A 15,561-nucleotide genomic window follows, 5' to 3' on the forward strand; every position below is an offset into this window, starting at 1 on the left:
TCACCCTAACACAGAGGCTCATCGCCCTTGCAGCCCTCACCCAAGTTGGAGCTGCCCAGTTACTTGTGTAATTGTTAGGTTACCACCTGCTTCCCCTTTTGACTGTAAGCCCCATCCTGGAAGGGTCTACCACCATGGGCCCAGAGCCCTGTGCTGTGTCCGCCACAGAGGTGGCTCTCAGTTAACATCCGCTGAACAAATGAACAAGTACATGAGTGAGTGAAGGCATACAAGCATGAAGGGATGACAGGAAGCCAAGCTGTAGAGGCAAAAAGGTGACAGTTGTTTTTTTTTTTTTTTTCCCTGTTGAAAGACAGATGGGGGGAAAAGCAAAGGAAGCAGTAAATGGGAGAAGAATAAAGTAGGTGATGTGGTTGGAAAAGTAGGAAGGAAGATGGAAGGAAGACAGAGTGTGAAGGGAAAAGATGGAAGAGAGGGGGAGTTCCAGGGTACAATCTGCCACCTCCTGTCTCCTGGAAAGGCTGCCCCAGCAAAGGGAAGAGGCAGATACATTCCGAGAGGGCCAGGCTGAACAGGTGGTTGGGGTAATTTTAGTTGTCTTCCTATCACCTATAAAACTTTCCCCTGCATCTCCAAGAATTTGAGTCCCAGTGAAAGGCTCAGCTTTCCATCCTGAGTTCTGTCACACTTTACCCTACCCCATGCTCCTCATGTGAGAACCACCAGTGAACGAATGGGCTGTAAGAGCAGAAGGCAGGAATAGCTGACAAGCCCTTCACAGCACACTGTCTGGGCCACCAGTGCTCTGATCCTCTTCCAACCACAAGAGGGGCGGTACGCCAGAGGGGTCTGGTGTCACTCAGTCCTAAGCAGGCCCAGGAACCACCTGGAAGAGCAGTGTCTGAGCTGTCCCATCTGTTCCCAACCATGACCAGTACACACCCCATGACGCAGCCCGAATCGAACTCCTCTGATGTCATCATGTAATCTCTTTACAACCATCTCTACAGCCCAAATGGCGGTTACAACTCGTTATGGTGATAGCAGAAATGTTATCACCTAAATGTTATCACCTGTTGTAAAAGAAAGAGTCTCAGCTGTGACGCTCCCCTGACAGGCTGCTGCTGAAATGACTAATGATGCTGTTTTCCAGTTCAAAATATACAACCTCTCTCAATAACGCTATAGGGTCAACAGCACTGATATTTGAACATTTAAAACTTAAATGATAAGAAGCAAATTAATATAGAATTTTCTCAATTGGAAAAAAAGGTCTTGAAGAAGTTTACCAACAAAGAAAATGAGCTGGCTGCTGTGCAGCAGTATTTCAGAAGCAATTCTAAATAAAAATCGAAACTTACTCTTAAAGCTAGAGGATTCCTTGTGCTGGCTTTCATCCTCTAATGAAATTAACCTGAAAATTAAAAAAAAAGTTTAGCAATGTTGTTCTGAAAGTGTTATACTTATGATAGAGCCAGATTTTCTGTAAAAAAAATCTATTACTGTACATACACACACACACAGTCTGAACATACAGTCATTTACATGCTATACATTTTTGGAAGAAGAAATAAATTTGGGGGCTTTCTTCTGTCCCTGTACTAAAACTGGTTAGTAGTATCTTAACATCTGAATTTAGTTTCATGCCAAGGCACATATTCTGTAAATATCTAGGTGGGCAGTTATGTATAACAAAGATAGATACTTACAGTTATCACTTTAAAAATATAGTTAAAAAACTGATGGACAAGCAGGTGTTTATTCTGATTCCTGGTGTTACGGGAGAGATACCTCAGGAGGTTAGCTAAATTACATAAGGCTGAAAGCAGGATAATTCTCAAATCCACAAGACTGTCGCCTACTGAACTCTCACTATTCATGGGTAAGATCGTGGCACAGATACATCACCACCCTGAGATTCAGCCGGTGCCTCTGAATCCCCCTCCTAGCAAAGTGGTTCACTTTACCTGCCATTTCTTTTTTTTTTTTGTGGTACGCGGGCCTCACTGTTGTGGCCTCTCCCGTTGCGGAGCACAGGCTCCGGACGCACAGGCTCAGCGGCCATGGCCCACGGGCCCAGCCGCTCCGCGGCATGTGGGATCTTCCCGGACCGGGGCACGAACCCGTGTCCCCTGCATCGGCAGGCGGATTCTCAACCACTGCGCCACCAGGGAAGCCCCCTACCTGCCATTTCTGAACAAAATTCTTATTAAATTTCATTGTCATTTAAACTAGTTACTAGATTATACTTTTTGAGCTTCAAAAAAAGGAAGTACTAAAAATAATGAAGGAATATGAAATTAATTAAAACCAACCACCTAAAACTAATCTTCGGTGGTTCCTCTCTAAGTAAAAGTTAATACTTTATTTTGATTGCAGTAACATATATGGCGAAAAGAAGGCACCAGAACTCACTCCAGGCCCTGCCTCTTACTATACTAGGGGCCACGGGCAGTCCCTTAACCTCTCTGAGCCCCACTTCCATCATTAACACAACAGGGAAATGCCTACATTCATTACATGGAGGGTCATCATGAGAATAAGTTGAGATAACATGAATAAAGCACCTGGCATTGTGTTTCATACACAGTAGGTGCTCACTAAATGGTAGCTAGCATCACCATTACTACCAGGAATAGGTTAAATTGCTTCCCCCTAAAATAGTCAACTGTACTAGATTCAGAGCACATTCTATAGCTGTTCCTACAGTGAAAAAATGTCTTTGTTCTGCACTAAAGAAATTTTCTAGTATTTGCTTTAAAATTAACGAAGGCTACTCTTGGTGGTAAATACTTCCATCAGACAAAAAAGATATATTTAAAACCTCATTTAGAAACACAGTAAAAATGTAAACCTGTTTCAGCACAAGATTGTCATCTAAACTGTTTTGTGTGGAAAAGGAAGAGCAAATGGAGGTAAGGTAATCTACTTGGCTTTCCTAGGTTAGGCAGCTCAAGATTAAGCCCATTCCCACGGGCTATGACATCTCAACAGAAAAAGACATAGGTTCACATGTAAACCTCCTCCTTGCTGTATGAGATGAGGAATCATGCAGCATATATGTTGAAAAGTTCATCTCAGTGTTTAAAAATGACTGGAGGAGGCTTCTCTGTAAAGAGGCAAGAAATGATGATGGAGGGTCACTTCCTGCACTCAGAGCTGCTCTCCGCTTCACAGAGGAGAAAACAGAAAGTCTGCATGTAGAAACAAAACGTCAAGACCCAACACTTGTGTATCATAACACCTGAGTGCTACATGTGTTGTGAGGTAAGCTAACAGGTTATTTCCTTCTATGAGAGAAGAGCCGGGGATTTCCTATCTAGGACAGGATCTTGTAACTGATGGTGACAAAAGGAATAGATGGGGTGCAGAAATCCCAGAGAGCAGGAAGCTGGGGCTGAGGCCAGGGAGCACTGAGGAGCTTTGCCCTCTCTTGCCCCAGTCAACTCCTCACAAGTTGCCCTTCCTAAGACCCCAGAAAGGGGTCTCTTCTTGGGATAAATGAGTCCCAGTCTAGCAGGAATATGTGAGGGGAGGAGTTTGGCCTCAATTTTAGTACATCTACTCAGAGAAGTGAGGAAGTAAAGCAATCACCCTGTGTCAGAAACCCCGGCAGACTCGGTCAGCGAGGATGGCGGTGGCCTTACCTGTGGGAAGAAAGGTTTGCCAAGAGAAGGAGCCGTGACTTACTGACTTGGTTCCTCCACTGAGGCCTCTGCACTTTCCTGCTGGGCAATCCTCTTCCTTTCTTCTTTCTCAACCAGCTTTTTCATAGGGTCTTGTAAGCTCTTGATCAGGGTAATAGGAAAGAAAACAAAAGAAAATGAAAGATCAATTAAAATCTCAACTGCCACTGGTCCCAGTAATCGAACCCTGAATTAGAGGTTTGGGGAGGTAACCTTGAACCAAACAAGTTGACAGAAATGAAATTTTGGATGTTCTCAGACCTATCCAAGAAATACTAGCTTATAAAGGAGAGTTGTTTTGCCACTAGATTTATGTTTTTCCCTTTTGTGATAAGTTATTCAAAAGAAGGCCTTTTGGCTATTGCTAACTTTATGTTCCATCTTTAACATGCAGCCAAGATAAACATTCTGTTCTGCTTGCAGCCCACACTGACAGAGTAGAAGCTTTCTCTCTCCCAAAGATGAGACAATTTTTATTTTTAATTTTGTTTGCTATTTTGCAATATAAAACAGCTTATTTTTAAAAAAACAAGAGGAAACAAACCCTTTTTTTTCAAACCCAAAATAGTGGCTTAACATATTCTGACAAGTTAACTCTCACGAGTGGACAGAGCAGGTGCATCCAAATCTTTGTAGGTTAAAAACGGGTGAGAGTCTTTTTGTGGCACATAATGTCTTTGAGTGACTGTTCTTAAAGTTTATTAAATATTTAAGGAAAGGTTTTTTTTTTGTTTAAAAAAAAAAAAGCAGTGCTGAGGAACTGTACACCAGTGACAAAGCCTGAAAAAGCAAAACATTCCTGTAACAACTGAATAATGAGTTATACAAAAAGATCTCTATTTCTGGCCTAATTATAATACAAACAAAAAAGAAATATCTCAAGATACTTATCCTGCTTATATTCTCAGAACTATTAAAATCCAAGTCCTCATCCTTTGGGTCTTCACCTCACTGTTCCTGTCTCCCTCCTTCCCATCCTTCACTTTTCTAGTATGACACACACACAGAGGAGGCAATAACTTTTCATCTGCCAACTCGGACTGATTACCGATTGGCTGACCGGAGGGCTGGGTGAAGATGGTCTGAAGGCTGAGTCTTGGTGGCGTAGAGCTGTGATTGGTTTTGGTGTCTGACATGGACACCAGATGGACACTGGTGTCACTCCTCCTGCTAGAATAATTTTCCTATAACACCCAGGCCATCACGTTGCCCTTTTTCTCAAGAACCCATTGTAGTTTCTTATTTCCTTCCATTTCTAGTCTAAACTTCTCTGACCAATTTGAAAGATCTTCTAAAATTTGACCCTACCCTACTCTTCCAGATGCTTTCCTACTAACGTCACATGTCCTTCCGTTCAATTAGGCTTCTCTCCTCATGGTCTCCTGTGTGCTAGTTGCTCCCTTCCTGTCTTTGCTCATTCTGCTGCTTTAACCTAAAAAGCTCTCTCTACCTATCTGTCTATCCTCAAAGTCCTATCAGTCTCTGCAAAGTCCAGACCAGTTACTACCATTTTCCATAAAGCGTCATTCACTGAGCATGCCAGATTCAAGAACGTCCTTCCATCTCCAAACTGCACTTACAGTTTTATTTGTATTTCATTATACATATCCTGCATTATGTTTTGTCTCTTAAAAATATTTTTTAAATTAGAAAAGTAATAAAACCACATGTAGAATGTTTGGGAAGCAAAAAAGGAAAAATTACTCATAATTCCATTTCCCTAAAATAGTTATAATTTTTATAATATTTCCTTTCTGTTTTTTTTCTTACTCATATGACTTATACAATTGGAATCCTTGTTTGTATAGTAGATATTTTTATAGAGCAGAGATGCCCTCTTAACCAATTTAATTTATGTAGATATTTCATAATCAAAACAATTTGAGTGAGGAAATTTTATATATCTTAAACATTTAATATTGAATTTAAAAAATATAAATGTTTAATTTATATTGCCAAAATTCTAAGGTAGGGCTAAATGTTCTCTTTGAATATATGTCCCCTGATTAGGATTCTGAAGCATTTTCTTGCTTAAACCACATCCATAAGGCATTGCCATCGTTTTTAATGATTCCCTATTTCTGGACATTTAGATTAGTACACTCAGTCAGCGAATAGTGTTTGAGCACATACCAAGGCCAGGGGCTGTTTTGGGTGCTGGGGATACATGGTGCACAAGACAGACAAAATTATCAGCTAGTGATGGATCCAGGCAGGGAACTGATATGGGGGATAGAAAGTGATTGGGTCATAGGTAGCAGGTAGCAGGAATGTCCTCTCTTAGAAGTGATATTTCAACGAAGATCTAAATGGCAGGAAGGAGCCAGCCATGTGCAGCTCAGGAGAACCACGGGCCTCAGGTGCAAAGGCCTAGCAGTAGAGACAGCTTGGCTTGTTTTGGCTGTAGAGTAGTGGGTAACAGGACAAGTCTCATGAGACTGGGATAAAGAGGTCAACAGGGGTCACACAGGGAGAATGTTCCTTTACCCACATTCCTCAATACTTAACATTTTGCCCCCATTAGTTTCCTTATACTCTTTTGCTCTTTCTGTCTCTCTACTGCATGACAACTAAATGGACACTATGATCCTTGGCTGGAGGGGGAAATGCTATGAAGGCCAGCATTGGAACAAATGAAGCAATTGGAATATGGACCATAGTCTTGGTGTTCTTCATTTATGTGTGTGTGTGTGTGTGTGTGTGTGTGTGTGTGTACACCCAAAGGCATCTGGTAAAAGCTGGGCATGTACGCGCGCGCGCGCGTGTGTGTGTGTGTGTGTGTGTGCGTGCATTCTGGAAATGTGCAACCACAAGGAGTAGTTCAACAGATGTCAAGAACTTACTCTTTTCAATTGAGCTGCCAATCACGGCACTGTATTCACCCACACACTCATACACACCCCACTTCTAGCAGTTTTATTCTCTAAAGAGTGGTCCAACCCTGGTCAAAGTGAAGCCAGGAGAATTTCCAGAGAAGGCTGGCTCCGTTGGCTCCAAGTCTTGCTTTTAGATTCTGTGACACTTTGCTCAGGCCTCCTGGTTTGCTCAGTCATCTTCTCTCTGCATTTCCTTTGTATCAATCAGCACTGGCAGGGCCAGGACAGCTGCTCTCAGCCAGCCATGTCTAGCTGCCACAGTGCTCGCCTAAGCCCGAGATGCCCTTGACAGCTCCATGGTTATCATCCCTTCTGTCTCTAGCCTGACCTCCCCTCAGAACCACACTCCAGCAGCTCTCAGACAACCCCTTTGTGATGTAAACCACTTATTCCTTCTTTTCAACCCCTGCCCCTGTTGGGCCATTAGCAGGCACTCAATTGTTGGCCCCCTGTCACCACCATCACAGTTAAGTCACTATTGTGCTTCACCAGCAGAATGGCTGCAGTTCCAATTGCTACTTTATTATTAATAATTCCTGTGACAATCATTCCTTCCTTCCTACTATTACCATTGTCCTTAAAACAATTTTGTTGTTGCCACTCAAGAGAGGTGCTGTGTATACACCTGTTGGTTGATAAATTAATGTACATAAGGTTAAACTGCAAAAATTAGAGCTCTTTAGCTAGGAAATTCAAAGGCTAGGGGAATAATATGAAAAGGCTTATAAAATCATAAGCAAAATTAATACTGAGCACATGGGCTTATTTATTAAATATTAGAATTTTGAACGAAGGGGGCTCGTGTGTGTGGGGGTGCGTGTGTGGGCGTATCTTTACTGAGATATAATTCACATACCACAGAATTCACTCATTTAAAGTGTACAATTCAATGGTTTTCAATATAGTCACAGTTGTGTGATCATCACCACAATCAATTTTACAATATTTTCAGAAGTCGTCTCTTGAAGCAAGAGAGTTTTAGATCAAACTAAGCTATATGTTCCTCTACAGAGCAAGGGAAAAAACCCTGCAACACCACATATGGAACTTGTTTCTTACAAAAGATGGTACACATTGAAGATATAAAGAGGCTTAGAGGAACTCTGAAATATTATGGAGGACAAATCATGCCTGCTTTACTCCTTCAAAATTAGTTCCCGGGTGTGACTGTCAGATACAGGATATTCTACATAGTGAATCACGACGTTTTCCAAGGTTTGATTATAAAGGCCCAACTGGGGGCAGGGGGGTGGAAGTGAATTCTTCAGATTAAAGTCCAAAACTCAGCTGAAAACGCTTAACCCTGTAGTATCCTTAAAAGTCAGAGGTGACAGCATCTTCTGTGTGACGTGAACATCTGCTCAGGCAAAATGAATCTAAGAGGGCTTGCTGACTGTGCAGACAAGACAGCCATCAGATGGAAGTAGTTTGAATCACTGGCTGATGGAAGCCATGTTCAAATCCATGTCCAGAAATAAAACGTCAAAGCATTCTGTTTCTAAACCCCAAACCTTCTAGGTCCTTCATTAAAACTGCTTGTGAAAATCACTATGAATTAGAAGCAATACAACATCATATAAGACTGAAAGGTTCTCTGTGAAGGAGGGAATGTTTTTAGACCATGTAACCTTTCTCTGTTAAGGCTGCACTGACATGCTAATAGTTTCCATCAATGCTTAAATGGTTTCAGGAAGCACACACACAATATGTAAGATCAGCGTTACAGAGGAAACTTACAGACCGAGCTTGCAAAAGTGTCTTAGAAAGGAAACAGCTTAATATAATAAAGGGAGTTACTACTTCCTGTATTAGGAAAATAAAAGCAACAGCAACATTGATCTGAATGAAAGCAAAACTACTCAGCAAAACAAATTTCACAGGCAAAAGGACAGCAATCAGCCCTCATCTAACGACCTAATTTTAATGTTTAACTTTGACAACTGGGTAACATTTCCTCTAATCTTTATTACTTTTAATTTTCTTAGACTACTTCCCATTAATTACATGATATGTATATAAAGGTGCCAAATAATTGTTTATAAAAGGAAATAAAAGTGCACAAAATAGCACAGCATGGTTAAAAGATGCTGAACTCAGTTGGGTTTGTGTATATTTGTGATTGTATAATTAGTAGCACGTGAGGAATAAAAAAACAGAGGCCATGACGATGTGTATGAGCCACATAATTTATGGACATTTAGCTCATATGTCCTCCCCACCCATGCAGCTATAAATTTATAAAGGCACTGTACAAGGAACACAAATTAATGTAGGACCAGAAGGTACTCTTGAATTCTACTGTAGAACAAAAAAGTTAAACAGTAAAACTAGAGAGAAATAAACACAATCTATTCTTTAAAATAAGACGGGGACTTCCCTGGTGGCGCAGTGGTTAAGAATTCGACTCCCGATGCAGGGGATGCAGCTTCTATCCCTGGTCAAGGAACTAGATCCTACATGCATGCCACAACTATGAGTTCGCATGCCACAACTAAGACACAGCACAACCAAAAAAAAAAAAAAAGATGGAAAATTAGTACTGGGAAGGCATCATAGTGTACTAGAAAGAGATGGACTTCGGAAATAGTTCACGTAGTGCTGTGCCATGGAAAAGGGTCTTCATCGGCCCCCCCTACCCCCCCCCCCCCCCCCCCCCCCGCCCCAGCAGCCATCAGAACAAAGGAGACAAGTAAACCATTCTTGGGACATTGTGAGGATTAACTGAGATAATGCCTTTGCAGCATACCGAGCTCATAGTAAGCACTCAAAACATGCTTTCTTATCAATGACTTTTAAAGATCTAAAAGGAATTAGATGTCTTAAGGGCTCATTTTGTGTTAGGTACCGCATTCCATGTTTCATACATCTCTCAAAACCCAGATAAACAATGTCTTTCTGATTTCCTGACAGGCACATGGAGATCAGGGGAGGTGAAGTAATTTGCTTAAGGCCATTCAACCATTAACAAGTAGAAGCAATATTTAAATCCAGGCCTTTACAATTCTACAACTAGTTAAGAAACTGTATTGAATAGCCAGGCCAAGAATATTTACTGAATTCCCCTTTCATATGAAGTGCCAAGGAGATGGAGAGGACTTCATTTCAAATTCTAAAGGAAGGGTCATGGTATCTGAGGACTGACATATTAAAGATGCTTTTTGCCTTCAAGCAAATACTTTAAAGTGCTATTTTTTTATTTTTTTATTTTTATTTTTTTGTGGTACGCGGGCCTCTCACTGTCGTGGCCTCTCCCGTTGCGGAGCACAGGCTCCGGACGCGCAGGCTCAGCGGCCATGGCTCACGGGCCCAGTCGCTCCGCGGCATGTGGGATCTTCCCGGACTGGGGCACGAACCTGTGTCCCCTGCATCGGCAGGCGGATTCTCAACCACTGCGCCACCAGGGAAGCCCTAAAGTGCTATTTTTAATTGAAAATTTATAGCTGTACTTTTTAAAGGTGGTGATTCTGCTTTCTCTACCCTCCTGCCTCAGGGCCAGAACACCACCTGAAAGAAGTGCCACAAGGCAGAGTGAAAGAAGCATAAGCATCCCTGTTTCCAGATCTACCATGTACTGGCCATGTGGTCTTGGGTAAATTACTAGACCTTTCTGAGCTTCAGTTTCCTCATTTGAAACATGGAAAAAAGAACAAGTATGCCCACTTCCCCAAGGCTACTTTGAGGATTAACTAAAATATATGCACTTTCTATAGGTCAATGCTGAACCTAACGCATTATTCATTATAAGACCCAACCTTGGTACATTAGAGTCACATGTACCATGACAAATTCTTCTAGACATTATTGCACTTCACCCTTAGCAGAGCACCTGGCATAAAGTAACTACACATACAATGATAATATTTTTTCCTTTTCCCTCAAGGAAGAGGTGGAAAATAAGAAGAGGCGGTGAGGAGAGAAGCATCTTACTGCTGTGAACAGGGCCTGGGCTACCAGCTGCCCTGAAGAACCAATGTCAGTCATCAAGGATGAATGGATGACCAGCCACGCTTGGGTTTGTCCCCATCCAATCTGAAATACCTCAGATTTCAGTGGTAGCCACGGTCAGTCTCTCTACCGCTCCTGTCCCAGTGACCTGGATGCATCCCAATTTGCTGTTGGCAATGATCTGGCCTGGAGCAGCTTGGGGAAAAACATCATTCTGCTAAATGCTGTGTAAAGTAAAGACACTGAGAAAAAACTTGAAAGGCTAAAAGGATATTCTGGATGTTCACCATGAGTAATTGCCATGTTGGGGCTGGCAACTAAAACTGCATTGCAGGGATATTTACCCAATTTTCATAAAAACTATTATGGCTTTATTTTCAAAGCAAGTAACTACAGAGCCATGTGGCTTGTCGGTAAATGTTCAAGTGATTAACTGAGAAATGGGGTGGGTGGAAGAAGGTTGTGAGGCATACGAATTTGAGAAAAACAAAATTTAGAAAAAGCTCTTTTTTGAACTGTGAGAGCTAAAAGCATTTGAGTCTGTAGAATGATGTTCCATATAGCAGTGCTAAGTCCTAGACCCCAGGAGAGAGAGGAGGGAACATTGACACATCCATTTCAATGGTTATTTTTGAACATGCAGAGTTAGGTTTTCAAATTGAGGTTTCCTTAGAGTTAAAATCTTGGCACAGACCAAGAGCCAGTTGCAAAGCCAAAGCACATTTTTTAGAATTAGCCCTGTTATAGGGGTGGGACACCCTCCTGCTTTTCTGGGGTGCAGGCCGGCCCTGGCCTCTCCTATCCCTGGTGGGAATGACCTAAGCCCAGACCAGGGTCTGCAGGGCAGAAGGGCTGCCAGAGCGTCTGGGGGAGTAGGGAGGGAGGAGGTTGGGTTTCCCTGGGCAAGGTTAGTGAGACCTCCTATTCCACTGCCATACAGGCTTGCCTGAGCAAAACTAATAACCTAGGGTGAAACTGCAACAAACCCTTCTGTATCGATACTGCCAATGGCTGTCTTCTGGACCCACTACGGAATGTTTAATAAATCCATCCCTACCTACCCCCCCACCATGGAGCTCCTGGTGCCACCACCAAGGCTGCCACACTCACAACCACCACTACCACACAGCTAGGCAGTGACAGAGCTAGACTTAGAGCCAGATCTGGCTGGCTCCAGGGCTTGACTCCAACATGCCTTGCTTTATCCCATAACCAGAGTCAAAAACCGGCTTTCCTCCCCAAATCACTGCAGTGGGGCACCTCACAGGACTATACTCTGTTGCTGACCATTGCCATTCAATATAGGTCCTCATCTCTTCACAAATACCAATGCAGAAGAACATGCCTTCCCTTCAACCAGCCCCCAGGGAGCGTGTCCACGTCTTCAAAGGGCCCAATATTCATTTCTCTATAAAGACATCCAACTCAGCGCATGTGCCAGTATGCCAGATAGGGGAGAAAAGGCCACTGGTACAAACAGAATTTTAGATTTTCCAATGAAAAGCCACTTGACTCTTGAGGGCTTTTTTTTTTTTTTTTTTTAATTTTTTTTTTCCTGATGCCTGTTCTGGATATGTGGGGAAACGTGTAAGTAAGTGACATCCTGAAAGGATAAAGCAAACATGACCACAGCTGAAGGCTGGTAATTTAAGACAGGTACTGCTCTCCTATAGACAGCATTTCTTTTAGTTTTTTTCCCAAAAAAAAAAAAAAAATGTTTTAAACTCTTAGTCTAAATTACTTTCTCTAAAAAAGCTTTCAAGATAGGGCTAGTCACATTCCATTCCTATCCCCATGACTTGGTAATTTCTACCATGTAAAAGACATTCCCGGATGATGTGGAATCAGTATAAAATTAACACACTAATGATAATTCATGCAAAATATATATGTTTAGTAGCATTGCAATGAACCAATAAATATTTATTGCTTGAAAATATGAGATTGGGAAACCCCTCAAAAGATAGTCTTTCAACTTTCAACTTGAGCCGTTACAATTATTAGATTAACAATTTTTTTGTTAACTTTAAATTTCAAGGCTAAATTTTCCATAAAGTTAAAATGCTACAAAAGTGTATTTATCATGAAATTAGAAAGATGAAGGAATATGTCAGTAAACGTAGAATCAATATAATGAGGCCTGAGTAAAAATGTAATAGCTGTTGTCACATAAAATAGTACCACAAAATATTCCTAAAATGTCAAAATAGTCACTTGGAAAAATTTCAAGTTGTGTGAGGTGAAGACTCAATTCACTTTTATAATAAAAATATTATACAAGAGAGAATTACACATATTTTCTAGAGAAAGGCTCATTAGAAATAAAACGAACTTCTGGGACACGAGTTACATCTCTGTAATTCTGCAGCAAAAGATTCTTCCCTCCAAACAGGATGCACTGAGTGTTTAACACATTAATTATCATCCTTCATCAAGCATAAAACTAATAGTCAGGAAATACAGCTGCAATAGCACAATTATCAACACACTCAGACTACGCCCCGCAGCAAAGAAAGCAAATGGGTTGCTTTTCATTAACAGAGCTTGGCACACCTCCCCAAAGACAATGTTTTCTTTCCAGCCAGCATCCCAAAAGGCATTTAAGGGACTATTTGCTTAGGTAAATCCAAAGAACAAGTAAATCATGAAAATATTTAATTAAATTTCAAAATATTCATTATTGATATACAGTGCCATTCATATATAAACATATGTGTGTACACATATGTATACCTATATGTATTGAAAGATGATTTGATCAAGCCAAAATCTTTTATATAAAAGACTTGTATTTTTAAAACATTATTATTGCAAGAGGGTTGGTAAGTAAGGTTATAGTCCAAGCTTGACTGTGATACATAAGGTATTTATGGTTTTCATTCTCAAAGTTTGTGGCATACAATATGATATGCAATGTGCCTCCATCTGTGCAGTAATGGGCTGGGTAATAACAGTGTTCTATGACACGGGTTTGAGTCCATATAAAGAAAGTAATTAGCTAGTAGCTTCAGATTCGAATATAACGTGTCATCATTGAAAGCCTAGATGAATAGCATTCTAAAGCGATAATAAAAGCATAGTTTATTTGGTTGACTTCTGGACATTTAACATTTTTAACATTATTATAATCTTGTTACACCTTAACAGATGTATTATTACTCCTACCGAATTTATATTACAATTGAACTATAAACTGTTACTTAAACCATAATTTAAGGAAGGCTTGGGGGGTGTAAAAGGCAATGGGTAATCATCTGCCCAAAATACTTGGAATTATATCTGAAGCACTGCCATGAAACTTTCACTAAATTCTCTGCCCAGAAATTCTCTAGCATAATCAGCTTGGTCCTCTCTGCAGGAAAAATATCACAGCAAAATTTAAGGAGTCATATTTTCCTCAGCACAGAAGGCCAGGGATACACACAGGATTCTTCGATGCTTGTGGCACAACTTCAACTTCATGATTTTATACTGTACTTTATATGCAATTAACTCAAATCTGAACCTCTTTAAAACTGTATCTGAGATAGGCATTATCTCATCTTCCATCTGGCCAACTTGTGTTAGGTACAGTTGTCTTTCAAATGACTGATAACCTTTGTATTTATTATAATATAAACTCTGACACACATTTATGCCCTAAAACCTAACACTTGCTGCCTTACCAAAGATTAATCCATGGGATTCTGCTCAGGCCTGTGTAAGAAATGTGAGTAGTGTGAGTTATAATAATTTTTTTTTTTTTTTTTTTTGCGGTATGCGGGCCTCTCACTGTTGTGGCCTCTCCCTTTGCGGAGCACAGGCTCCGGACGCGCAGGCTCAGCGGCCGTGGCTCACGGGCCCAGCCGCTCTGCGGCATGTGGGATCTTCCCGGACCGGGGCACAAACCCGTATCCCCTGCATCAGCAGGCGGACTCTCAACCACTGTGCCACCAGGGAAGCCCGAGTTATAATAATTTTAATCAATCTGCCTTGGTCGGGATAGCTGCTTCCTAGGGCGATGAAAGCAGCAGTAAATCACAGAGAAGGCACGCGGTCCTTACCAACAGCTGTAACATAGCCAGTGTGATAAGGAAGGCTGCGGCTTCGCTGTGTGCAGAACATCTGGCTGGACCAAGGACAATGCACAAGAAATAAAAGGTCCGTTCCCTCAAGTGCTTATAGTTCAACTGTTTACACTATGCGGCATGTCAGCAAGCACCAATGAAAGAGTAAGTGACCAGCTGACAAGGGGATCAGGAAAAACAAACTCGATTGCCAGGGGATCTGTCTGAGGTCAGGTCAGGTACATAACAAGGTGAGGGGACTGTCTTGTTTTCCTCTTGGGACCTCCAATTAAAGGGCCATGGTCTTAAAGTGTTTCTGTCTTAGTACTTTTGTAGATGCAGTGACATAAGCATCTCAAAATCAAATAGGTATTTTAAGGCAAAAGAAAAAAGAAAAATCTTCTTAATGTTTTGTCAAGCAAAGTGATGAGACCTACTTACAAGCTGCCTGAAAAATTAAAAGGATGGTAATTTCAAGGTGAAGTTTAACTAGTTCTTTCCTGGTCTTTTCCTTTCAGAGATACGACCTGGCATCAAAGCACCCTGTGTTCTGTCACCATTCTGAAAATACTTTTAGAACCCAAATCACTTCCGTATCTCGATATGTATTCACCCTCAGCAACCATTACAGAGCAAAATGATTCCACCTTCAGTTTTAATACTGAGAACCTGACATTTTGCATGTATTCCTTTTGGGTTGAGAAATCATTGAGTTTAATGTTGCTTCTTCAATTAGAAAATATGACTGTAGCGTTAGGAAAAAATCATATTCTATATTGGATGGTACTCACAGAATAAAATGGTATTTGTTAGAAGTAAGGGAAGAAAGGAAAATGCCTTCTTAAGTGAGTATATTTTCATTTAATAAGTAAAAAGTAATGAAGTGTACTAGACTTGCACAACTTTCTCTTTAGCAACGTCAAACAAGTATTTTAAAGGAGCAGGGCCAATCGTTAGGCTCAAGTTCACCACAATTCATCTCCCAGTAAGAAGTACCTGTGTTTTTGGATGGCTGTGGCTTACCGCTGTGTTGAATACTGATGTGGT

The 15,561-nt window shown here is 41.2% G+C and overlaps 1 protein-coding gene across 21 annotated transcripts in view; it reads right to left on the reverse strand.

Moving 5' to 3' along the window:
• The window catches only part of ICA1 (islet cell autoantigen 1), a 146,400-nt gene that overhangs the window by 25,361 nt on the left and 105,478 nt on the right, over positions 1-15,561 (reverse strand). For all 21 annotated transcript variants that reach the window (XM_067042557.1, XM_067042568.1, XM_067042560.1 and 18 more), the window contains 2 exons: positions 3,652-3,749; positions 1,323-1,375 (listed from right to left, as the gene is read on the reverse strand). In XM_067042557.1, coding sequence (XP_066898658.1) covers positions 1,323-1,375; positions 3,652-3,749 — 151 coding nt within the window. The remainder of the gene's footprint in view (positions 1-1,322; positions 1,376-3,651; positions 3,750-15,561) is intronic.

Source organism: Kogia breviceps, chromosome 9 (assembly GCF_026419965.1).
Source record: "Kogia breviceps isolate mKogBre1 chromosome 9, mKogBre1 haplotype 1, whole genome shotgun sequence".
NCBI classification, from domain to species: domain Eukaryota; kingdom Metazoa; phylum Chordata; class Mammalia; order Artiodactyla; family Physeteridae; genus Kogia; species Kogia breviceps.